Source organism: Equus caballus, chromosome 11 (genome assembly GCF_041296265.1).
Source record: "Equus caballus isolate H_3958 breed thoroughbred chromosome 11, TB-T2T, whole genome shotgun sequence".
Lineage (NCBI taxonomy): Eukaryota > Metazoa > Chordata > Mammalia > Perissodactyla > Equidae > Equus > Equus caballus.
Genome location: NC_091694.1, coordinates 15,697,255 through 15,723,620, shown reverse-complemented (window position 1 = coordinate 15,723,620; position 26,366 = coordinate 15,697,255). Strand labels below are relative to the sequence as shown.

At 40.3% G+C, this 26,366-nt stretch overlaps 1 protein-coding gene across 6 annotated transcripts in view; it reads left to right on the top strand.

Annotated features, from left to right (window-relative positions):
• The window catches only part of MAP3K3 (mitogen-activated protein kinase kinase kinase 3), a 64,429-nt gene that overhangs the window by 14,545 nt on the left and 23,518 nt on the right, over window positions 1-26,366 (top strand). For all 6 annotated transcript variants that reach the window (XM_023652230.2, XM_023652229.2, XM_070227063.1 and 3 more), the window contains 3 exons: window positions 5,705-5,745; window positions 10,986-11,085; window positions 19,725-19,838. In XM_023652230.2, the coding sequence (XP_023507998.2) occupies window positions 5,705-5,745; window positions 10,986-11,085; window positions 19,725-19,838 (255 nt within the window). The remainder of the gene's footprint in view (window positions 1-5,704; window positions 5,746-10,985; window positions 11,086-19,724; window positions 19,839-26,366) is intronic.

The window sequence follows — 26,366 nt, the reverse complement described above, 5'->3', positions numbered from 1 at the left end:
GTGAACAAGGGAGGGACATGGTGAAAGCGATAGTTAAGATGATTGAAGCTGTAGAGGAATGTAGAATGTGTTGGAAGAGGGGAGCCGAGAAGTACAGAGGCTGCTTTAGGAATCCTGGAGTGAGAGGAAAGGGGCTCACCGAGAGGAAAGATGGAGAGAGTGGCAAGCAGAGTCTTATACTGAGGGCCTTTGAAGGGAGAATTGGAACTTGCTGTTTGGCTGTGAGGAGGGGAAGAGAAGGAAAGAATCCAGCATAACTCAGAGATTCGAGCCTGTAGCCAAGAGAGCAGTAGGACCAATGTTAGAAATGGCAACACTGAGAAGGGAGACTAACTTAGGATAATTGATGCAGACACATGGATAGATTGAGTTTGTGATACAGTGAAAAAACTGTGAGAGTGTGTGCATATATGTGTGTGTGGTTTTTGCAGGTCCACAATCCCTTATCTGCAATTCTGAAATCCAAAGAGTACTACAGACTGAAAGGCTTTCTTTTTACTTTTGTAAGTTTGTGGCAAACTCATTTGGGCAGAAAACCTGACCTGAACAGACACAGGCTATTTATAGTCTTTATTTATTCCACTTATTGTGAGTATTCATACTTTTCACTACAAAAACTAGCTTGTGCTGTGTTAACAGATAAAACCCTAAGTCTTAGAGACTTAACACGTGTCCAGTACAGGGAAGGGGAGGACCCTGACTGAGGGTGGCTCCACTGACCTGAAACATGTGGCTGCCAGGGAAGAGAGTGTAGAACTCAATTCTGTTTCCAGATTTTGGTCAGAACTAGTCACAAAACCCCAAAATAACTTCACAAGAGGCTAAGAAACGCAGAGGAGCACATGGAATACCTGTGAGCATTCTGCCTCTGCCATGGGAGTGTTGCCCCACATACCCTCCCCCTGTGGGGAGGCATCCCATAATATATAGAATGTGTACCATTACCACCTCTCTAAACCCAAAAAGTGCATTCTGAAACACTTTCGGCCCCAAGGGTTTTGGCTAATGGATAATGGGCCTGTATTATCATTTATTGAGCACTTATATGTCGGGTATTGTTCTCATATCTTTACCCAATTATTTCATTTAATTCTTTTGATAACTCCATGAGATAGATGCTATCACTATTCTTACTTTACACATGAGGAGACTGAGTCACAGAGCAATTAGTAACAAGTTCAAGGTCACATAGCTAAGAGATTGTAGAATCAGGATTTGAAGTCAGACTGTTTAACTCTAGCACTACATTCTTAACGACTTATCTACCTCAAATAGGTGGCAGACAGATGAACTTTTGCTTGAGATAGGGGCTGGACACAGAGATTTGGGAATCTTCTATTTAGTGGCTGCCTGATTTTTTATTCCTACTGAGGAAAAGCTGTGAGGAGAAGGGGAGAAATCCAGAGGCCAAAAGTCCAGACGTCAAGGACCAGTCACATGTAGGGGAAGGGGTAGGAGAAGGCATGAGGAACAGGAACCAGCAATGAAGCAGAAGTGGTTAGAGTAGTGGCAGGTTTCCTGGGCTGGAACAGAGTCACAGAAGGCCGGGGAGGAGAAAACCTCGTAGAAGAGGACTTGGCCACCAGTGTGAAATGCCTCAGAGAAGCAAGAAGAATGGTTGGCAGGAAGGAATTGAATCCAGTTATCTTTATCCGAACTTTCCTTATCCATGGCTTATTCTGGTCAGCCTGACACGAAACCCAGATTTAGGAATTTGGCAGATTTGGGCACACGGTGTGGTACATGGAAGCCAGTCCTGGGCCTGCATCCTACCCTAGAAAGGCTGTCACCACATCAGAGAAGGGATTCAGAGTGCTAGGCATCTTTGTTTACAGTGCTTACTAATCACAGGCTTGGTTAGTCTTGAGTAGGAGTGATTTGTGGTTTGAGGCAAAAGTTTAATTCCCTTCTTACTAAATTCACATAGAATAGTGCTCAGATTATGGCCCATCATGAAATAAATTTAGTTCCTTCAGTTGCACATAGAGACAGAGGGGATTCCTTTATAGGTGCATCTAAATATATTGTCCTAATTTAAGAATGAGAGGAGCTGGCCTGGTGGTGCAGCGGTGAAGTTCGCACATTCCGCTTAGGTTCGCTCGTTCGGATCCCGGGTGCGCACATGGCACCGCTTGGCAAAAGCCATGCTGTGGTAGGCGTCCCACATATAAAGTAGAGGAAGATGGGCACAGATGTTAGCTCAGGGCCAGTCTTCCTCAGCAAAAAAGAGGAGGATTGGCAGCAGTTAGCTCAGGGCTAATCTTCGCCCCCCCCCCACCAAAAAAAAGAATGAGAGCTATTGTGTGTTTTTATTACTATAAAAAAAAGATAATCAACATCATCATCATCATAATAATGAAAGCTACACCAGAGTGTGCTGGGCTGTGAGCAGGAGGAGGTGAAAGGATGTGGTAAATCACCTTCAAGGACAGACAGGACTGCAAACTGCGGTGAGCACTTGGGCTACTCCAGAGTCTCTTGGGGAACTAGAGAGTATAGGAAGCTAGAGATGGCGTGTCAGGCACCATGCTTTGGAAGGCCCTTGCCTTGGTAACTGCTTAGTGTTTCTGGGGAAGGAGAAAAAGAAGACAGTGAAAAAACTGCTGTCACTCATATAAACATTGAATCCACATGATAACTTCCTCTGCACCACTCCCCTACCTTTGCTTGCACACACACACCTAGAATGCAGACCAGATGGGGTACTCTGCCTTCCCATTCTACCTCCTCCATCCCCATCCACTCACAACCTCAGCCAAAGCCTCCTCTACTGGTTCCCCAGGCCCCATTAACTTGCTGCGTGATTGGTACCCCTGTCCCCTGGTTCTGACTCCATTCTTATTCCATCTCCTCCATGGGTTCCAAAAGAATCACAAAAGATCCTGTGTAGTTTTCTTCTTTCGGTGCTCCCATTGCAGCCCTGCCTCTGTGAGTAAAATAAACCTCCTTTGCTTGTGTGATGCTTAATTTGTAGCATAGCATGGTGGTTAAGAGCTAGGCTTCCAGAGTTTGAATCCTGGCTCTTCTTTTAAAGCATTGTGACCTTGAGGGAACTTATTTAACTTCATTATAACTCAGTTTCTCCTGTAAAATAGGGATAATAATAGTACCTTTTATGAGGATTAGTTTAATTGGTATATGTAACACGCTTAGAACAAGGCTTAGTACATTGTAAATGCTCAATAAATGTTAGCTATTGTCATATATTATCAATGGATAAACGGGCCCCCATGTTACATGAAAAGGATGAGAGGGCTATATCAGGGCTGTAGTTTGAAGAGTTGTCACATCACAGGCCTCTTTCTTCAGGGGAGCTTTGCTGTCCGCTGTTTAGTATGTGAACTTTTCAGGTACATGAAGCTCTTTGATTCCCAATTTCCTTGACTTTAAAATAATGAGTTAGAGGATGGCGTTCTTATATTTTAATTCAGTGATTCTCAAGGTGTGGTCTAGGGACTCCTAGCAGGTTCCCAAGAAACTTTCAGGGGGTCTATGCGGTCAAAACTGTTTTTGTAATAATACTAAGATATTACTTGCCCTTTTCACCCTCATTCACTTAAGAATATACAGTAGCGTTTTCCAGAGGCTACATGATATATGTTATCACAGCAGATTGAAAGAGGCTGAAATGAGAATCCAGCTGTCTCCTGTTAAGCCATGCATTAAAGAGATTTGCATTCTCTCACTAAACTTTTTTGAAAACAGTTATTTTTCAGGGCCGGCCTCATAGCCGAGTGGTTAAGTTCACGCACTCCAGCTTTGGCAGCCCAGGCTTTCGCTGGTTTGGATCCTGGGTGTGGACCTAGCACCACTCATCAAGCCATGCTGAGGCCGCATCCCACATAGCACAACTAGAAGGACCTGCAACTAACAAATACAACCATGTACTGGGGGGCTTAGGGAAGAAAAAAAAAAAGATTGGCAACAGATGTTAGCTCAGGTGCTAATCCTAAAAAAAAAGTTATTTTTTATAAAAGTGTATTTATTTAAACATATAACACATCAGCTGGGGGTTTTTTGAGTATTTTAGCATGTAATGGTTTAAAAATGAATAAAATAAACCTGAATTTTCTCAGTTTTAATTTTTTTTTTTTAAGATTGGCACCTGAGCTAACAACTGTTGCCAATCTTCTTTTTTATTTTTCTTTTATTTTTTTCCTGCTTTTTTCTCCCCAAATCCTCCCCAGCACATAGTTGTGTATTTTAAGTTGTGGGTCCTTCCAGCCGTGGCATGTGGGATGCCGCCTCAGCGTGGCCTGAGGAGTGGTGCCATGTCCTCGCCCAGGATCCGAGCCAGCAAAACCCTGGGCCGCCGAAGCGGAGCGCGAGAACTTAACCACTCGGCCACGAGGCCAGCCCCTCAGTTTTAATTTCTAATATGGCAGATATCAATAGATGTAATCTACATAAACAAAAGTTCTTGGGGTCATCACTAATTTTTAGAGTGTAAATTAAAACCACTGGTCCAGTACAGTGGACTGGAAGAGAATTCTAGCCTTCTGATCTCTTAGGAAAAGGAAGTCCTTTATGCATCCACTCTACCTTTCAGACACTCTCCCTTTTCTGACATCTTCTCTGTCTGCGTTGTGTTCCTCATCTTCAGATACTCTGAGACCCTCTGTTTTCTTCCAAACCACAGTCTATTGATTTGTCTTTCTCAGTATAATTTTTATTCTCTATGAATTCTTTCTCTCCTCCATCTATTATTTCTTGGTTTCCTGACAATCTTACTTTTCTTTTTCCTCTCTACCTGTTCTTCTGTAATATCTCTTCCCTTTTCCTGTCATATTTAACTCCCTCAAGTTGTTTGTTTGCCCTTTACAGTATCTCTTCCTCCTTGATTTATTCCTTAACATTCTAACACTTCTACTTCCTCTTATTTCTGATATTTACACTCAACTCTGATCTTCAGTAAATTAAACCATTTAACAAATATTATTAAGCAGAAATATTATATAACATTCCCTTTGTTTGTCACTGGGGGTACAGAAACAAGATAGACGTGATTCCTGTCGTCCCTGAGCTTCTAGGTTACCCATGTTGGTCATTTAAGATAAAATAGGGCACAATTATAAGGTAATTTGTCCAGGGTCCCACATTACCCCCACTCGGAGTAGACTTGATAGGATTATGCAAATCACTAGTAGCAGCAGCAAACATTTATTGCATGTCTACTATGTATCAGGTATTTTAATTATATTATCTTGTTTAGTTCTCATAGCAGCTCTGCAAAATAGGTATGATTAGCCCCACTCTACAGATGGAAAAACTAAGACACAGAAAGGATAAGTAACTTGCTTGTGGTCCCATAGGTAGGAAGTATCAGTACCAAAATTTCTTTTTCTGTTCAGTCACATCAGCCAAGAAGGAAGAGTATCCTTACTAGGAGGTAATATGGTAGAGAAACGCCAGAGCCAGTTGTAGAAATAGAGAGTGTATGAACTTAGAAATGACTTGTCAGAGCCTAGTAGCTGAGCTGGGGCAGCCACCTAGGGATCTTGTCCAAGAGTTTTCTTGCCCCTGAGGTTAGAACTGGAAGGCTACAATTCACTGGGAAGGAATGCCTATCCAGGTAGAGAAGCTCCAACAGGAGCAAGCAGGGATGTTTGCCCAGTTTTGCTAAAGGACTGCCTGAGGCTTACCTGGGAATGGCAGGAGTAACATATCAGAGAACCCGCTAACCTGTCTGTCATTCCTTTGGCAGAGTGACGTCAGAATCAAGTTTGAGCACAACGGGGAGAGGCGGTAAGTCTGCCGTCTGATCAGCGGTTGTGTTCATGTGTGCTGCAGTTCTCAGAAAGCATCCAGCTTGTGGAAGCCACTTCCTTGGAGGGATCCCTGTGGGGTCACTGGCTGGGTAATGGGGTTGATTGGGCATAAAGGGGAAAGTTTTGCCCTTGGCTTGTCCTACCAATTGAACCTTGTTTCTAGTCTTAGAATTGGAAGCCATTTCAAATGCTGATGTTTTACTTTTCTGCTCTTTTTCTGCTACTGTGAGGTCTACCATTTTGCTAGGGGAGGAAGTCAGGACTTTAGCTCTACTCAGAGTCATGGCTTTCAGACACACTGACACTGTGCCACCTGTGGGGCATCAGAGGGAGATCAGGATTCTCCTGTAGCATAGTGTCATTCTCATCCCCCTGGCTTTGTCCACATCAGGGGTCAGGTTGGTGAATTGGGAGTTTCTTTATAAGTTTCTAGGTCATGGGAAGCTGCTTCAAGTCCCTCAGTTGTGAAAGATTTCTGATCATTTGAGGACAGAAAGAGGGAGTTTTTCAGTCTATATTCTTTATCTTACCTTGTTAGGGAAGTGAAAGTAATGTTACAAAATCTTTCTGTCCTTTTCTCCGTTGTTGGTGTTTATTTTTTTATAGGAAGTCAAAGTAGAAGTTCTCAGTGGAGAAAAATATGACTCCACTTAATTTCACAAGTTAAGGAAAAAGTTAAAAATCATACAGAACTCTGGTCATACAGAACTTTGGTCATAGGATATTGGAGACGATGTGTGTGCATATGTGTGGTGTGTATGTGCATTAGTGTGCTTTTCAGCATCTGTTTCCCGCTCTTTGCCTTTATCTCCCATTGATACCCCCTTTTTCCTTTGCTTTGAGCATTTGGAGAGGCAAAGAGCATATCCATGAGGATAAGATCCTCCTACTTTACAAGTCCCACCAGAGGACCTTAGTACCTGCAACCATTCTTAGTACTGGTAGTTCTCTGCTACTGGCATCTTTCAGCCCACTTTGGAGCTAGCTCCAGAGAAGACCTATGACTGCAGTTCTCTCTTAAAAAGATACATTCATAGGGGCCAGCCCGGTGGCATAGCAGTTAAGTTTGCACGTTCCGCTTCGGCTGAGGGTTCGCCAATTTAGATCCTGGATATGGACCTACACACTGCTCATCAAGCTATGCTATGGTGGCATCCCACATATAAAACAGAAGAAGACCAGCACAGATGTTAGCTCAGCGACAATCTTCCTCAAGCAGAAAGAGGAAGATTGGCAACAGATGTTGGCTCGGGGCCAATCTTCTTCACACACACACACAAATTCACAAGCTTGCAAGGTTGTCAGAGGTTTCCTGGTGGAAACATTATGCGAAAAGTGGTCTCCAGAGCCAGAGTCCCACTTCTGCCATGTGGGTTCTAGGGTTCTTCCAGGCCTGAAGGGAGGAAGGTCTTCTGAGCCCTGTCACCAGCTGCTTGTCCTGTGTCCTGCCAGTAGCAAGGAAGCTAAATTGTCACTTCATTGTTGCTGCTTTTCACACCTCTGACCTGACTGGGTTTTGGAGGGATTGCCAAACTCAGAGCAGCAGAGAGTTTTCAGAAGTAGATATGAAATCAAAAGCTCAATTGTGTTGGAGTCTAATTATGCAGTTACGCTCTCCTGAATTCCTGTTCCCAAAGTGGTATGCAGTTACAGTGAGCAGACTTACACTGAGAAAGTGTATGTGTTTCGTTTCAGAGAAGCTGCCAGATCGAAACCACAAATATTTAAGGTGGTCAGGCAGGAATGGCCTTTTGAAGCCCTGAGCGGCAGAATGTTGGTATCAAGGTTTTGAAAACTGTGCATTCTCTTTTTACGGAGCTGTTTTCAGGAGCCTTGGCATTTCACTGTTTGTGTACTGTGTGTGGAACGGAGGACTCTGTAAAGTTGGTACATGGAAGCCAAGTTCAAGCTGCTCTCTGCCAGGCAGCTCTGGTTTCATGTATTTCATGTCTTAGAATTTTGTAGAGAATGTTATTGTGGGCTTGCTTTACTTTTTACAGGGAATATGGATAGTATCTGTCTAAATAATGTAAGCCCTTATAGAATTAGAATTTACGGAAAAGAGGAAAGAACAGTGACTCTTCCCATTCACCTATGCCAAGTATCCATTTTGGTGGGCTGACTCTCCCTTTGCTTTGGAAGAGTGGGGACCAGACACCTAACCCTCTTCCCTCTTACTTCCAGGAGGGCAAAAGAAGAGAACTGTAGATTAGAATCTACTTCCCTTTGAAAACCTTCATGTATGGATGCTGGTGGGGATGAGTATCACCCTAAAAATGCCTATGATTCCATATGACGGCAGCAGCTTAGGTCTTACCAACCTGGAGGTCCTGGTTTCTGATCTTGACCAGTCTTTTGGACTGCTTTTGGGGCTTTTGAGTGGCATACCACGAGGCCACATACAGAATTTACTTCTGAGCCTGATCCTTTTCTAACAGTGTGCTAGGGACATCTGAGTGGTTTCCTGGTATTTTATTGAGAAAGGCTGGCCCCTTTTGAACTGTTGCTGAGGTCCTGATGAAGGGGGTATGATTTGCTCTTAGAAATTAATGGAAAGCCATTCTCTCAAAAGGCTCCAGGAAACACCCATATCTGGATATCACCAAACATTATCACTGCTTGGGACAGTTGACTTGAGGGAAAAAATATAGGGATTATAATATGGATGGATTTCCTGGTGGATATAAACTAATATATTTAGCAATATAATTTCCAAAAATAGGGGCTGGCCCCGTGGCCAAGTGGTTAAGTTCGCGCGCTCCGCTGCAGGCAGCCCAGTGTTTTGTTGGTTCGAATCTTGGGCGCGGACATGGCACTGCTCATCAAACCATGCTGAGGTGGCATCCCGCATGCCACAACTAGAAGGACCCACAACAAAGAATATACAACTATGTACCGGGGGACTTTGGAGAGAAAAAGGAAAAAAATAAAATCTTAAAAAAAAACAAAAACAAAAATGAATGATGGTGATGGATGAAGGAAAAATTATGGACAAATTATTTTCCTGAGATGTTAGGCTTTGTGTGAAGAATAGATTATGGTTTATAGTAATATTCTATCAATTTTGTCCAATAGAACTTTCTGCTGTAATGGAAATCTTCTATACCTCTATTGTATAATGCAGTAACTGCTAGCCACATGTGGTTAGTGAGCACTTGCAATGTGGCTAGTAGGACTTAGGAATTAATTTTTAATTTCATTTTATTTGAATTAATTCAAATTTAAATAGCCACGTGTAGCTAGTGGCGACCATATTGAATAGTGCAGTTCTAGATGATGAGTGCTTTTATGCTGCCCACTGATTTGAGCCAGCCTGGCACAGAAGAACATTAAAGAAATTATCTGGTCAGATTCCATTAAAATCCAATGGCTTAGATCCCTCTTTCCTGTGGCTTATTGCTTCTTCCTCTGGTTATACCACTTCCCACTCAAGGAGTAGGGAAGATGTGAAAGACCCACCCACTCTTCCTCTCAGCATGGAGGAGGGCAAGAACTGTAGAGGCTCCATGGCTGAGTGCTGCTACTCCACCACTCACTAGTCAGATTTTGTCCAACCTATCCATACTCAGAGATGAAGGTGGTTTTAATACGCATTTTTCCCCATCACATTAAGCATCTTTTCATGTGTTTATTAGCCATTCATAACCCATCTGTGAATTTTCTTCTATCATATCCTTTGCCTGTGTTGCTATTGAGTTGTCTTTTTCTTATTGATTTTTCCAAGTATTTTCTCCAAGTTTGAGATTTGTTTTTTACTTTGCTGATAGTTTATTTTGCCATCAGAAGTTTAAATTTTTGTTGACAAATTTGTCTTCTTTCTTTTTTGTCTTCTGTATTTTATGTAATGCTTAGGAAGACCTTCCCCAGTCCAATATATATTTTTAAATCCTATATTTTCTTCTGTATATATATATATCCTATATATATATATATATATATATAGGATATATATATGAGTTTCTGATAATCTCTTGTGTTTTGTCTATCTCTTTGCTTATTTTTGTTTTAATTATTTAAGTTGTAGAGTATTGGGTTGGACCCATATGAAATTGCCACTTTTGTACAAAAATTGTTGACTATCAGCAGTAGCATATTGTTCAACTCAATACATTCATTAAAACTTTTTATTATGATAATTTCGCACACACACAAAAGTGGAGAGAATATTATACCCATGGACCTGTCACCCAGCTTCAACATTATCAACATTTTGCCAGTCTTGGTCATCTATCCCCACTTTTGTTTTTTTTATTTTTTAATTTTTTTGAGGAAGATTAGCCCTGAGCTAACATCTGCTGCCAATCCTCCTCTTTTTGCTGAGGAAGACCGGCCCTGAGCTAACATCCATGCCCATCTTCCTCTACTTTTTTTTTTTTTTTTTTATATGTGGGATGCCTACCACAGCATGGCTTGCCAAGCAGTGCTATGTCCACAGCTGGGATCCGAACTGGCGAACCCTGGGCCGCCAAAGCGGAACATGCACACTTAACCGCTGTGCCACCAGGCTGGCCCCATGCCCACTTTTAAATTTTGCCGTGACATTTAATGACAAATCATTTTAGCGCCTCTTTGAATAAGTTCCAACTCTACCCTCTGTAGAAATTGTTCTTTGAACTGACCTAATAAGTCTCGCTAGAAAAGCATCAATATCAACACTGCTTACATGCCCACATCTGTCACTGCTCATGAAAACTGATCAGGCATATAACCAACTCAAGGGGAATTCCTGTGCTTCTCAATTTTGAGGGTAATCAGTATTGAGATTCCTGTGGCATCTCAAAAATGAACAGTGGAAAAGACTTTTCAAGTCCTGGAGTTGAGTCATTTAGGAGTTAAGGCCATGTTTTCAGGACTGCTGCTCTAATCTCTAGGTTTTCTTCCTACAGAGAGTATTTGGAATGTATTTTTTAAATCCAGGTGTTCTGTTAATGGTACTGAACTGTCATTGACAGAAAGATCCGAGATGAAGTGGTAGAACAATGGTTGGGATTGAGCAATGCTTGTGGGTACTGTTAGCAAACCTGAGATATGCTCAAAAGAAAGGTGAAAAGGTAGAGAAGAGAAGAAAAAGAAACAATAGAGAGAAAGGCAAACTATGTGAAAGAGAAAAAGAGAATCCTATGTTGAGAAGAGAAGGAAGATATCACTCAGAAGCCATAGCTTTCTAAACCCTACATTTGAAATATACAATTAACCACACTTCCTATTCCTTTTCAGAATTATAGCGTTCAGCCGGCCTGTGCGATATGAAGATGTGGAGCACAAGGTGACAATAGTGTTTGGGCAGCCTCTTGATCTACATTACATGAACAATGAGGTAAGAAATTAGATGATGTGGAAACAAGGCGGGGACAACTGCCTACCTTTTTTCTCTCTGCTTAACTAAGGATTTCCTAGTTTGTTCTTCTAATGTCATATGCAGGTTTTCATTTTCTGCAGCCTCTTTTCTTAATTCCAATAACTCTGAGATTTCTGTTACTAGGTGGGAGATTACATACTATTTCCCTTCCTCCTGCTCACTCAGTGCTGGTAGCTGTAATAGTCCGTGGTGGAATCAAGTATGGTATCAGGGCCAGGGCTTATATTGTCTCCTTTATATTTTGTAGGTTATCTTTTTCTTTCCAGCATAGCCTTAGCAAGAAGTGTAGGGTTCAGCAGGGGGTGAGGAGGTGTGGAAAACTGGTGGGTAGATCATTTATTGACAATCATAAATGCTGGATTCTCCTCTTAGAGTTTAACTCCTGATTGTACCTTGTTTCAAAAGTTAGCACCTACTTCAATGATTTCTTTTCTTTTCTTTTTTTTTTTTGAGGAAGATTAGCCCTGAGCTAACTGCTGCCAATCCTCCTCTTTTTACTGAGGAAGACTGGCCCTGAGCTAACATCCATGCCCATCTTCCTCTACTCTATATGTGGGATGCCTACCACAGCGTGGCTTGCTAAGCGGTGCCATGTCCACACCCAGGATCCAAACAGGCGAACCTGCGAACCCTGGGCCTCCGAAGCAGAATGTGTGAACTCAACCACTGCACCACCGGGCCACCCCCCCAATGATTTCTTTAACTCTTCCTCCTCCTACCCCCCACCCCAACAGTCCTTATTTATTCATACTTTGAACATCACCCAGGAAGGAATTCGTTTGAATGTCAGTCACTTGGCCACTTTCCCAGCTCCAGGAAAGGTACTAGAGGCTACAGTCTGCTTAGGCTGGTGCTTTGCATTTGTCTGCAAGGCAATGTTTTGGTACTTAGTAAAGAGCGTGTATCATGAGGGAGTGGAGTTGGGGAGCAAAACAAGAGAACTGGGCAGTATCATGGCTCTTTGAGAGTCAGGTCCTTATTGTGTAGTTTAATTTTATTGTTTGAAAAGTTAAGAATTTCGTCCATAGTTTGGAGCTGAAATCTGTAGGGACTGAGATTTATTGGCTAAAAACTGGCTGTCCCCTTCATACAAAATGCACAACTGCAGTTAGATATACTGCCAAATAACTAACAAAAATAAGACCATCTGATCTTTTGTTTTTTGGACAAATTTTAGAAATATAGCAAATTTGGAAAATAAACACTAACTCTATAGTTAATAAATAATACAGATAGAAGTAAAGTATGTTAACTAACACATTTTAAATACAGGGTAGGGGAACCCCCAAAATATAAATGCCAAATCCATAGAACTTTTAAAAATTGCAGCTTAAGCTTTAGTAACTACAGAAGAAAGTGAAGCTAGGGGCCGAGTGGTTAAGTTCACATGCTCTGCTTCAGCGGCCCAGGATTTCACCGGTTCGAATCCGGGGAACAGACATGGCACTGCTCATCAAGCCATGCTGAGGCGGCATGCCACAACTAGAAGGACCCACAACTAAAAACATACAACTATGTACTGGGGAACTTTGGGAGAAAAAGGAAAAAATAAAATCTTAAAAAAAAAAAAAGAAAGTGGAGCTAAAGTCAGCTAGCTAATCAGCATTAAAGAAAAGGTGTTCTTTAGTTACTAAAGACTTTTCTGGGTGATTTAGTACTCATTTCTATTTCCATTAATATTTCCGTTAAGAATTCCAAATGTCCCAAAATCCATTTTCAAGCTCTTCTATCAACAAAATGATTGCCCAGAATGTTGGGCATTCCTTTATGCCAATGTTAGTGCAGATATTAATTCTAAAGCCAAATATGAATAATTTTTATTAATTATTTTAGATCATGCATGTCTTTCCGTACCCTGCTAATGTTGATGCCCAAGAATTGACTAATTTATATTTTATTTAAAATCTCTCAACCCCTTTTTCTTTTCTTTGCCCTCTAAACCCTGCCCTGTCAGGATTTGAAAAACACAAATGAAAAATCTGTTAAGATTTTATTTTATTTATGTTTATATTTTTGTAATAATAGCTTTGTTGAGATGTAATTCACCTACCATAAAATTTACACTTTTAAACTGTACAATTTGTGGTTTTTAGTATATTCACTGAGTTGTGTAACCAACACCACTGTCTAATTCCAGAACTTTTGCATTACCCCAAGGAGAAACCCTGTACCCATTTGCAGTCACTTTTCATCCCACCCTATCCCCAGCCCCTGGCAACTGTTTATCTACTTTCTTTCTCTCTGGATTTGCCTATTCTGAACATTTCATATAAATACAGTCATACAATATGTGGTCTTTTGTGTGTGGCTTCTTTACTAAGCATAATGTTTTCAAGGTTCATTATATTGTAGTATGTATCAGTACTTCTTTCCTTTTTTTTTTTTAATTTTTTATTGAGTTAATGATAGGTTACAATCTTGTGAAATTTCAGTTGTATACTATTGTCTGTCAGTCGTGTTGTAGGTGCAACCCTTTACCCTTTGTGTCCACCCTCCACCCCCCCCCCCCCTTTCCCCTGGTAGCCACTAATCTGTTCTCTTTGTCCACAGGTTTAAATTCCTCATATGAGTGGAGTCATATAGAGATTGTCCTTTTCTATCTGGCTTATTTCACTTAACATAATTCCCTCAAGGTCCATCCATGTTGTTGCAAATGGGACGATTTTGTTCTTTTTTACGGCTGAGTAGTGTTCCCTTGTATATATATACCACATCTTCTTTATCCAGTCATCTGTTGATGGGCACTTAGGTTGCTTCCACATCTTGGCGATTGTAAATAATGCTGCAATAGACATTGGGGTGCATAGGACTTTTGGAATTGCTGACTTCAAGCTCTCTGGATAGATGCCCAGTAGTGGAATAGCTGGATCATATGGTAGTTCTATTTTTAATTTTTTGAGGAATCTCCATACTGTTCTTCATAGTGGCTGCACCAGTTTGCATTCCCACCGGCAGTGTATGAGGGTTCCTTTTTCTCCACAACCTCTCCAACATTTGTTGCTATTTGTTTTAGTTATTTTTGTCATTCTAATGTGTGTAAGGTGATATCTTAGTGTAGTTTTGATTTGTATTTCCCTGATGATCAGCGATGATGAACATCTTTTCATGTGCCTATTGGCCATCCATATATCGTCTTTGGAGAAATGTCCATGTCCCCTGCCCATTTTTTGATCAGGTTGTTTAATTTTTTGTTGTTGAGTTGTGTGAGTTCTTTATATATTATGGATATTAAGCCTTTGTCAGATGTATTACTTGCAAATATTTTTTCCCAGTTAGTGGGTTGTTTTTTGTTTCAATCCTGTTTTCCCTTGCCTTGAAGAAGCTCTGTAGTCTGATGAAATCCCATTTGTTTATTCTTTCTATTGTTTCCTTTGTCTGAGAAGACATGGTGTCCAAAAAGATCCTTTTAATACTGATGTCAAAGAGTGTACTGCCTACATTTTCTTCCAGAAGGCTTATGGTTTCAGGTCTCACCTTTAGGTCTTTGATCCATTTTGAGTTTATTTTGGTGAATGGTGAAAAAGAATGGTCAATTTTCATTCTTTTACATGTGGCTTTCCAGTTTTCCCAGCACCATTTGTTGAAAAGACTTTCTTTTCTCCATTGTATGCCCTCAGCTCCTTTGTCGAAGATTAGCTGTCCATAGATGTGTGGTTTTATTTCTGGGCTTTCAATTCTGTTCCATTGATCTGTGCACCTGTTTTTGTACCAGTACCATGCTGTTTTGATTACTGTAGCTTTGTAGTATGTTTTGAAGTCAGGGATTGTGATGCCTCCAGCTGTGTTCTTTTTTGCTCAGGATTGCTTTAGCAATTTGGGGTCTTTTGTTGGCCCATATGAATTTTAGGATTCTTTGTTCTATTTCTGTAAAGAATGTCATTGGGATTCTGATTGGGATGGCGTTGAATCTGTAGATTGCTTTAGGTAGAATGGACATTTTAACTATGTTTATTCTTCCAATCCATGTGCATGGAATGTCTTTCCATCTCTTTCGTCATCCAATTCTTTCAGAAAAGCCTTGTAATTTTCATTGTATAGGTCTTTCACTTCCTTAGTTAAATTCACCCCAAGGTATTTTATTCTTTTTGTTGCGATTGTAAATGGTATTGTGTTCTTGAGTTCTTTTTCTCTTAGTTCGTTATTAGAGTATAGAAATGCTACTGATTTATGTAAATTGATTTTATATCCTGCAACTTTGCTGTAGTTGTTGATTACTTCTAAAAGTTTTCCAATGGATTCTTTGGGGTTTTCTATATATAAGATCATGTCATCTGCAAACAGCGAGAGTTTCACTTCTTCCCCCGCATTTGGATTCCTTTTATTCCTTTTTCTTGCCTGATTGCTCTGGCCAGGACCTCCAGAACTATGTTGAATAAGAGTGGTGATAGAGGGCATCCTTGTCTCGTTCCTGTTCTTAGGGGGATGACACTCAGTTTTTGCCCATTGAGAATGATGTTGGCTGTGGGTTTGTCATATATGGCCTTTATTATGTTGAGGTAGTTCCCTTCTATCCCCATTTTGTTCAGAGTTTTTATCATAAATGGCTGTTGGATCTTGTCAAATGCTTTCTCTGCATCTATTGAGATGATCATGTGGTTTTTATTCCTCAGTTTGTTGATGTGGTGTATCATGTTGATTGATTTGCGGATGTTGAACCATCCCTGTGTTCCTGGTATGAATCCCACTTGATCATGATGTATGATCCTTTTGATGAATGCTGAATTCTGGTTGCCAAAATTTTGTTGAGAATTTTTGCATCTATGTTCATCAGTGATATTGGCTTGTAGTTCTCCTTTTTCGTGCTGTCCTTGTCAGGTTTTGGTATCAGCGTGATGTTGGCCTCGTAGAATGTGTTAGGAAGTGTTCCATCCTCCCTAATTTTTTGGAATAGCTTGAAAAGGATAGGTATTAAATCCTCTCTGGAAGTTTGGTAGAATTCCCCAGGAAAGCCATCTGGTCCTGGGGTTTTATTCTTTGGAATGCTTTTGATGGCTGTTTCAATCTCTTTCCTTGTGATTGGTCTGTTCAAATGCTCTGCTTCTTCTTGAGTGAGCTTTGGGAGATTGTAGGAGTCCAAGAATTTATCCATTTCCACTAGGTTATCCATTTTGCGGGTGTATAGTTTTTTGTAGTATTCTCGTATAATCCATTGTACTTCTGCGGAGTCTGTTGTTATTTCTCCTCTTCCATTTCTGATTTTGTTTATTTGAGCTTTCTCTCTTTTTTTCTTTTTAAGTCTGGCTAGGGGTTTGTCAATTTTATTTATCTTCTCAAAAAACCAGCTCTTTGTTTCATTGATCCTTTCTATTGCCTTTTTTGTTTCAATAGCATTTATTTCTGCTCTGATTTTTATTATTTCTCTCCTTCTGCTGACTTTGGGCTTTGTTTTTCTTTCTCTAATTCAGTTAGGTGTAGTTTAAGATTGCTGATTTGGGATTTTTCTTGTTTGTTAAGATGTGCCTGAATTGTGATGAATTTTCCTCTTAATACAGCTTTTGCTGCATCCCATATGAGTTGGTATGGCATGTTATAATTTTCATTTGCCTCCAGGTATTTTTTGATTTCTTCCTTAATTTCTTCACTGATCCATTGCTTGTTCAATAGCGTATTGTTTAGTCTCCACATCCTTGTGCCTTTCTCAGCTTTTTTCTTGTAATTAATTTCAAGCTTTACAGCATTATGATCGGAGAAGATGCTTGTTATTATTTCAATTTTTTTAAATTTGTAGAGGCTTGCCTTGTTTCCCAACATATGGTCTATCCTTGAGAATGTCCCATGCGCGCTTGAGAAGAATGTGTGTTCTGCTATTTTTGGATGAAGTGTTCTATATATGTCTATTAAGTCCAACTGTTTAACTTTTTGTTTAGCTCCACTGTTTCTTTGTTGATTTTCTGTCCGGATGATCTGTCCATTGATGTGAGTGGGGTGTTGAGGTCCCCTACTATTATTGTGTTATTTTTGATATCTCCTTTTAGGTTTGTTAATAGTTGCTTTATGAACTTGGGTGCTCCTGTGTTCGGTGCATAGATACTTATAAGCATTATTTCTTCTTGATGTAGTGTCCCTTTGACCATTATATATTGGCCCTCTGGGTCTCTCTTTACCTGCCTTATCTTGAAGTCTGTTTTGTCTGATATAAGTATTGCGACACCTGCTTTCTTTTGTTTGCTATTAGCTTGGAGTATTGTCTTCCACCCCTTCACTCTGAGAGTATTTCTTTCCTTTTTGTGGCTAAATAGTATTCCATTATATGGATATACCACATTTTGTGTATCCATTCATCTATTGATGGACACTTGCATTGTTTTCACTTTTTGGCTATTATGAATAATGCTACTATGAACACTTGTATACAGATTTTTATATAAACATATTTTCAGTTCTCTAGAGTATGTATCTAGGAGTGGAATTGTGGGTCTTATGGTAGGTGTATGTTTAACTTTTTGAGGAACTGCCCAACTTTCCCATACTGGCTGCACCATTTTACATTACTACCAGCAATGTCTGAGGGTTGCAATTTCTCCGCATCCTCAGCAATACTTATTTTCTGGGTTTTTTGTTCGTTTTTTAAATTATAGCCGTCCTAGTAGGTGTGAAATGGTATCTCATTCTGGTTTTGATTTGCATTTCCCTAATGACTAGTCATGTTGAGCATCTTTTCATGTGCTTATTAGCCATTTGTATAGCTTCTTTGGACAAGTGTCTATTCAAATCCTTTGCCCATTTTAAAAATTGGATTATTTGTCCTTTTATTGTTGAACTGTAGTGTTCTTTATATATTCTGGATAGTAGACCCTTATCATACGTATACAAAATTGTAGCTTGTTTTTTTTAAGTTAAAACTTGCTCCAGTAATTTCTTTATCTCCCCCCACCCCCCGCCATCTCACGCAATAGTCCTTATTTATTCCTACTTTAAATGTTACCCAGGGGCCAGCCCCGTTGCTGAGTGGTTAAATTCATGCACTCCACTTCGGTGGCCCAGGGTTTTGCCAGTTTGGATCCTGGGTGTGACCATGGCACCGCTCATCAAGCCATGTTGAGGCGGTGTCCCACATAGCACATCCAGAAGGACCTAAAGCTAGAATATACAGCCACATACTGGGGGGCTTTGGGGCAAAGAAGAAGGAAAAAAAAAAAAGAAGATTGGCAACAGATGTTAACTCAGGAGCCAATCTGTAAAAAAAAAGTGTTACCCAGGAGGGAATTCTTTTACAATATTATATGATTTGCAAAATTTTCTCCCATTCCATGGGTTGTCTTGAAATTTTATTTTAAATACTGTGCTTACTGTTTGTTTTCTCCTGGCCTAGGATTTAGAGTTCTCATCTCCTTGTATTATAAATTGGGAACTGAAGAAATTAATTGTACTTTTGCTTGATTTTGTGTTGGCCACAAATGTATAAGATCTGACATTTGCTAGGTCCTAGGCATAGCATACTTTTGCTTCTTTTAATACTAAGTACTCATACTGTCCTCTGCTTTTAACAGCAAGTGAGACTTATCCATACCCTCAAGGACCTTCTCTTTAATACTTCAGTGGAATGAAAATGGAGGAGGTAGTTTTTGGGTTCTGGTCACTGATTTTTACCTTTAAACGTTAAGATATTAAACCCTATTATGCAGTCTAAATTGGTGTTCTTGAGCCAGCCCCAATGGCCTGGTGGTTAAATTTGGGCACTCTCACTGCTTTGGCGGCCTGGTTTGGCTTCCTGGTCGCAGAACTACACCACCTGTCCATCAGTTGCCATGCTGTGGTGACAGCTCTCATAGAGAAACTAGAAGGACTTACAACTAGGATATACAATCATTCGCTGGGACTTTGGGGAGAAAAAAAAAAAGGAAGATTGGCAACAGATGTTAGCTCAGGGAAAATCTTTCCCTGCAAATAAATAAATAAGTAAATAAATTCGTGTTCTTATTTGAGTAGCAGTTTTCATCTTCTGCCTGCCCCCTTCCTCATTCTGTGCATTTTTCCGCTTCTTCTGTTAATGTCAGCACAGGTGGGACATGATTTTACTTCTTAATTTGGGAAGAAATGTGGGGGCTATAACTGGGATTTGATGCTTTGAGGTAAAGGGTATTTTTAGAGAGGAAGGTCCTCTCAGAAAACGTCTTAACACAAAGTATTGGTATATGCTATAGCATGGATGAACTCAAAAATTTTAAGCTAACTGAAAGAAGCTAGATGCAAGGACTGTGAATTGAATTGAATATGTATTGTATGATTCCTTTTATACGAAATGTCTAGGAAAGGCAAATCTATAGAGACAGTAAGTACATTAGTGTTTGCTGGGGCCTAGAGGTGGGAAGGGGGAATGACTATAAAGGGGCACAAGAGATCTTTTTGGAGCCATGGAAATGTTTTAAAATTGGATTGTGGTGATGGTGGCACAACTCTGTAAATTTACTAAAAATTATTGAATTGTACACTTGAAAGAAAAAGAAAATATCTCTGTGGTTTCAATTAGATCTTTTAAGACCCCGTGGTTTCCATTGGGATTGTTTTCCTGCCACCTTATTTTGATTTTTTATTTTGCTTATTTTTGCAAACTAAAGACTTATATGATTTCCTTTTTTCTGTGTGCTGTGTCACAGCTCTCCATCCTGCTAAAGAACCAAGATGATCTTGATAAAGCAATTGACATTTTGGATAGAAGCTCAAGCATGAAAAGCCTTAGGATATTGTTGCTATCCCAGGACAGAAACCATGTAAGTAGTCCCTGTCATGGCCTGGCAGCTGAAGACAAAGCTTGCTGTTCTTCAGGAGTTCGCCTTGCTTCCTTGACACAGTTTTGTGTTCCTCAGTCACTGCTAAAGCGGGAGCATAATTGCGGCTCAGCCCACTGTGTCAGTGGCCAGCTGGCCTTCTGCATTTGATTTCACTGTGAAGCCAGATCATCAGTGTTAAAGTTGAAAATAAAGGTTACTTGGCTCGTGGTGTGGGAGGAAGGAAAATATTTTATGATAAAGAAGAAAATGCTTTTTCTCTACATTTAGATTTGGACCTGAATGAAAGATTTGATTAGTGTAGAGGTGCTGATTAGCAAAGGCTGTCAAGGATTTGAGACTACCATGCTTTGTAAACCCAGATCCCACAACTCCTCAGCAACTGTGCCCTTCCCTTGGGACACATGTAGGAAACAAACTTTTCCTTCTGTCCAATGGAAAATAGGCCACGGGCTGGAGGGCCTCTTGTAACTTATCAGCTGTTGCCTTTCCAAATAGCAGGCAATCTACCATCAGAAGTGAGGAATTATCCCTTATGCAATTTCCTCTCCTAAAGGGTTCCTGGGGGCCTACATTTCACAAGAATGCTTGTAATCTGGGTCTGTCTTCTAATCACTGATTCCTCTACCACTTTTCTTCAGAAGCATGTTCCTAAAGGTTTCTTGACACTCTTTCCTTTCCTTATGCTTGAGAACAGCCAACTGTGGACAGCTGTCATTGCTGCATGAGAACTATGGACGCACCATACCAGGACAGAGTTTAGATGGAATGGTGCTCATGCTGACCATTTATTTTTAAAGAGACTTATGGCGTTGGGCTGTCCTATTGATCGGGGGAGGCACAGGAGAATGCAGTTAGGAAGCCTTGGAATAACGAAGACATTTTCTAATATTATAGAAATGTCCTGTGCATGAAGATTGGTCTTCTGTTTCCCAAATGTCTTTTTTCTGGATGTGTTTTGGGAAGTAAAGTGTATACTTTGTAAAGTTTTCTGAAGTAAAGTGTATACTTTATTATTTCCTTTCTCTGTTCAAGTTACTCAGCTGCTCCTTATAGTCCTTCTTTATCGCCTATCATATAAGATCTAAATTTAGCCTAGCATCCAGGGTTTTTCACCAACTACCCTTGCTTTCAACTCCCTAGTCTCCTCTTTCCACTTCCTTCAGCATACTCCCCCCATTCTGCAGTTCTTCCTCCTTCCTCTGCCAGAGTATGGTTATCGTCTTTTTTTTTTTTTTTAGGATCTAGCTAGATTTATTTACCTACTACAATTTGGTCAGTATTTTTGACTGAGGCCATTTTGATTATTCCCTATCCCGTTAGTCATTGGATATATTTTGCACACTAGTTTATAGGTTGCTTGGTAATTATCCTGTAGTTGTTGCCTATTTGTAAGTTTTATGCCTAAAGATTAAAAGCTCCTTGAGAGCAGGAGCCGTGTCTTATTGTTTTGGAACCCTTCCCCACCCATCCTCTTAAGAAAACATAGTGAATGCTTCTTAAATTGTTAGCAAGAGTCAAGCACAGATCATAGTCAGCAGACCCCTTCCTTACTGAAGAAGCTAGAACTGGGGTTTGGTTTAATAATATGATTGCTTGACTGAGAGCTAGCATCCCTAATTGTGATCCCTCCACTCCCCTGATGAGAAAGTATAGAAAACTGCTTCTTTACATCTGCTTTCCTATCCATTAAAGGGTGCACGTGGCTGCAGATACTGCTGCAAAACCCAGAGCTGTTTGAAAGGTGTCTGAGCTTTGATATTGATGGTATTGCTTTAGATGTTGCATAAAATAAATGCCACATTGATGCCTCTTTCTAAGGACCTATATATATATATATTTTTTTTTTTTTCTTTTTTTTGGTGAGTAAGATTGGCCCTGAGCTAACATTTGTGCTAGTCTTCCTCCATTTTGTGTGTGGGACACTGCCACAGCATGGCTTGATGAGTGGTGTGTAGGTCTGCACCCGGGATCCAAACCCGTGAACCTCAGGCTGCCAAAGCACAGTATGCGAACTTAACCATTACACCACCAGGCTGGCCTGTCTCAGGACCTATATTTCGAAAAATTGTCCCATGGCCAAGTGGTTAAGTTTGTGTGCTCCTCTTTAACGGCCTGGGGTTTCACTGGTTCAGATCCTGGGCGCGGACATGGCACTGCTCATCAGGCCTCGCTGAAGTGGTGTCCCACATACTACAACTAGAAGGACCCACAACTAAAATATACAGTTATGTACTGGGGGGGTTTCGGGAGAAAAAGCAGGAAAAAAAAAAAAAGATTGCCAACAGTTGTAATAAAGTCAATATAACTTTTTATAAAGTTTTTTAAAAAAAAAAAGGACTACCTTATATAATCTTATCACCATAACACATTTATTGATTGATTTAATTTTTGCATATGTCATTCTAGTCTTTGGCCGTATGAATACAAACTTTAAGTGTTGTTATGGTATTCATACAATTTTCTAATTTATTTTTTCGCTTAACACTGTCATGCACATTTTTCTATGTTATTGTATAATCTTCATAATTGTAATTTATAAGGATGCTTAATTCCCTTGAGTTGGATATACCATAATTAACCATTTTTGCTACTGTTGGGACACAAACTGCTCCTGTTTTTTGCATTTATAAAAATTTACATTTAAGGCTAACATTGGTAATAGCGGTGATGAAATATTTCCTTGGGAACTTCCTCTGTTAGACTTCAGACTTCTTAATAAACAGAAGTATCATGATCCAAAATTGCTATTGTACTTAGGAACACCACCTCTAGAACAGTGCTTCTCTAACTGTCTATGATGAAATATTAGTTTTGTTCTTCTAATTTCCAATCTGTCATGGGCCAATTTTTTTTTTAAACACAAAAACTGAAAAAGAAGTGGAAAAGTAAACTAGGCACATACAAAGTACGAATCCACAGTTTTTATTGTTAGATTCAATAGACCTAAAGTCACTCTGCCAAATTCCTGTAAAAGTTTTTAAAGAGTTACTCTCCATTTCTGTGTTTGCCTTGTTGAGGACTAGTCCACCACAGATTGTGGCCTGGCATCAGCCCACAAATCACACTTTAAGTATACTGCTCCAGGGTACCATATCGCCCTGGTCTTCATCCCCTCCTGCTGATAACTGTCAGCCACTTCGTTTCTCTACTTAGTTGCCTCCATTTTCAGTGACCTATTGCCTGATCCACCTTTTGTTACTACCTATACCTTTATTTCCCTTCTTATTCCTCTTTTTCAATGTGCTATCTCTTTCTTCTCTCTGGATTCCTTTTCTACTGATCCTTCTATGACAGCTTCTGATCTTTCCTCTGTTTCGTCTCTTACCAGGGTATGAAGTCATACCCCTCCAACTTCACCTAGCCACAGCCATGTCTTAGGCCTCAATATTGTTCTTCCCTGAGAAGTCCTGGATTTTGGTAATCACAGTACTTCTTCTTAGTCTGAAGAGCCTGTCTCTAACCTTGCTTTCTACTGCCATTTTAAGACACTTCATTGTCTCCTTCAGTAGTTCTTGCTGCCCTAGGCCTCTGCCTTTGGACCATCAACTCTTAGCTTATTCCTTCTGAAGACCTCCTCTCTAAACAGGTGCGTCTGGCTCTTAAATTTATCTTTCTGCTCTTGACCTTCTTATAACTTTCTAGATCCAGATCTTCCCTTATCATAAAGTAATCTCAAGCTTAACATTCTTTTGTTACTTGTATCTGAATATGATAAAAACTAAATACCCAGCCACCTTAAACTGAGTATGGCATTTTGTTCTACCTCAGATTCTCTCTGACAAAAGTTAACTTCTAATCTTCTCATCCAAGTTGCCTGCTTCCCAAATTTCCCATCAATGAGTTTGACACTATCTTGTGTACTATTTAAGTTAGAAATATCAAGCATAATCTAAAGGATAATTCTTTTCGTTCTTCCTAAAATAATGAGGCAAGTGCAGGAAGATAGAAAAAAACTTTTTGGGCAGAATAGCTTCAGTCTGGCCCCTATTTAAAAATAATACCTTACATGTATAAGTTGCTTTCATCTCTCATTCGATTCTTGCAACTTTGAGGGGTCCAGGGCAAGCATGTGTTATTGCCAGTCTACACTTGAGGAAACCGATACTTAGAATGACTTGCCTAAAATGAGGCAGTAAATTATGACAGAGCTGGTCCAGAATCCAGATGTTCTGACATGTAGTTCAGTACCTATCAGTTACCATTGAGGAAAAGAATCTTTAATTGTTGTAGTCCTTTGAAAACCTCACCCAAGTTCCTCCACAGTTCATTAGAAGCAGAACAGAAAGTATAATGTTGCCCGTGAGGAAAACTTATGAGATGTTGTGTCATTCTGTTTCCCGCAGCTCAGAAGATAACTGAGCTAGGAAAGGTCCAAGAGAAGACTTAGTTTTCAAGGAGTTGGGGTCACTTTTATATGTGAATAACCTAAAAAACCTGGAACTCTTTAGTCAGGAGGGGCAGCCTATCTATATTAAAATCAAAGTCTATGAAGAACTGAAGAGTAGGAATAATGAAAACAGAGATTTATTCACCTAATCTCAATTTGGATGAACCCCATGAATATTGGAGGTTATCTTAAAGGAAAAAGGAAATGAGAATTTGTATAAGTGTTGTAACCGTGGCATCCATTATTCTGAAGTTGTATAGTTTCAAAACAGGGTTTTTTAAAAGTTTTTAAATAACTTCATGGATGTTAAAGCTGTACATTTATTAAATAACCTGGATGCTTTCACAACTATCATAACTATCCTGGTCTTCCTTGCAAATATCTCTTGGTGCCACCATAGAAGCAGAGGACTGGTGAGATCCAGGGTGCCGTTTTATGTTCTCACTTTATGTTCACATGAACCGAACTAAAATAAACACACACACACACACACACCCCTTCTTTTTCCCTACTGCATAGTTGATCCACTTGTTCCTTTTGTCTCATACCACCAAATCTTTTATCAAGATAATTTGTGAGTTGGTTCATAATCTCTTTTTCTGCTGATCTAGCCTCTTCTCTCTTTAGGCACGTAGTTCCCTGATAATTTTTCATGTTTGTGTTGGCCACACACACTGCTGCCCACACAGTCCTTCAGTGAGGTTTTCATTGAATGGTCAACCACCACCTTTCTGCTATCTTTAGAGTATTCTAGTTACACACTTCACACATGTTAGCTCTCCTTTCACTCCATTACAGTCCCTTTTTATTTTTCCTAGTCCTGCCTTCCTCCTTCCTGTCTTTCCTACTTCTAGTCTTGTTCAGGGTTCCCTGAATACTTGCATCAGCCTCATTTTTGTTTACCATTCCATTCTCTTTTATTCCCTTAAATCGGGGTTTTCAAACTTGACTGACTATTATAAACACTTGGGGAGATTTAAAAAAATACCAATCCTTGAGCCCCATCCCCAGAGATTCTGCTGTAGTTGGTTTGAGGTGTCAAAAAGCCCGATAGGCAGTTCTAATAGGGCTGGGGTTGAGAACCATTGCCTTAAATCGAAGCGTAACTCACCTCCTAAGACCTCGCTGCTCAAAGTGTGGTTCATGTACCAGCAGCATCAGTATCACCTGGAAGCTTGTTAGAAATGCAGATTCTCAACCCCATCCCAGAGCTACTGAATTTGAATCTTTGTTTTAACAAGGTCCCAGGTGATTTGTGTGCACATTAAAGTGTGAGAAGCCCTGCTTTGAAACCTTCACTGGTTCCAGAATCTTTGTCTGTTTTCCAACCTGTTGCCACAACTTCAGCTTTTCCTTTTACAAATCTTGTAAACAACAGCTTGTGCTGGCTGTTGAACCTACTTTCCTGTCTCAGCTTTAGATTTTAAAATTGTTAGTTCAGAGCGTGTGTTCTCTTTGGTGCATTTCAAATTCACGTTGCCAAGATTTATTGAATTCCCACTATGTGCAAAGCCCTGTGTCCAAGCGGGTGTGCTTGGCCCCATCTCCTTGCAGTGCTCATCACGCAGCTCTTCTCTTTCTGACTGCAGGGCTGTGGCCTCTCCTTGCCCTTCACTGGCCTGCTCCCCAGTATGTGGCTTTGACTGTTTTTTCCTTTCTGACTCTCAGCAGAAAGCTATTGCACATCGGAGGCTTCAGCAAGAACATTCACTTCCCCTTGGTTCTGACTTCCTGTTAGAGTAAGACAGTTTGTCAAGACGGCTCTGCATATGATAAAGTCTGGCATAGGGAAACTAGAGGAGGCTGCTTGGCAGCTGAACTCACCCCTGAGAGTGGGAAGCCTTTTTCCTGAGGACAGGGTTTAGTTTGTTTAGGCCGGACTTTTTTTTCTTATGGGAGGTAAAAAAGAGAAGCAAGTAGAATCTTTGACCGGAATTATTTACAAATCCCGACCTCCCACTCTCAGTAGTGCTCTGCGTAATTTGTAATCACATCCTGACTTCACTTGCCCACCTCCAAGCTTCAGTTTTCAGCTTTCTCAGTGCAAGGGCCTCCCTTTGTTGCTTTGTTTTCTCTCTAAGGCTCACCTAGTGGCTCGACTGGGTCAGTTGAAAAGTGAG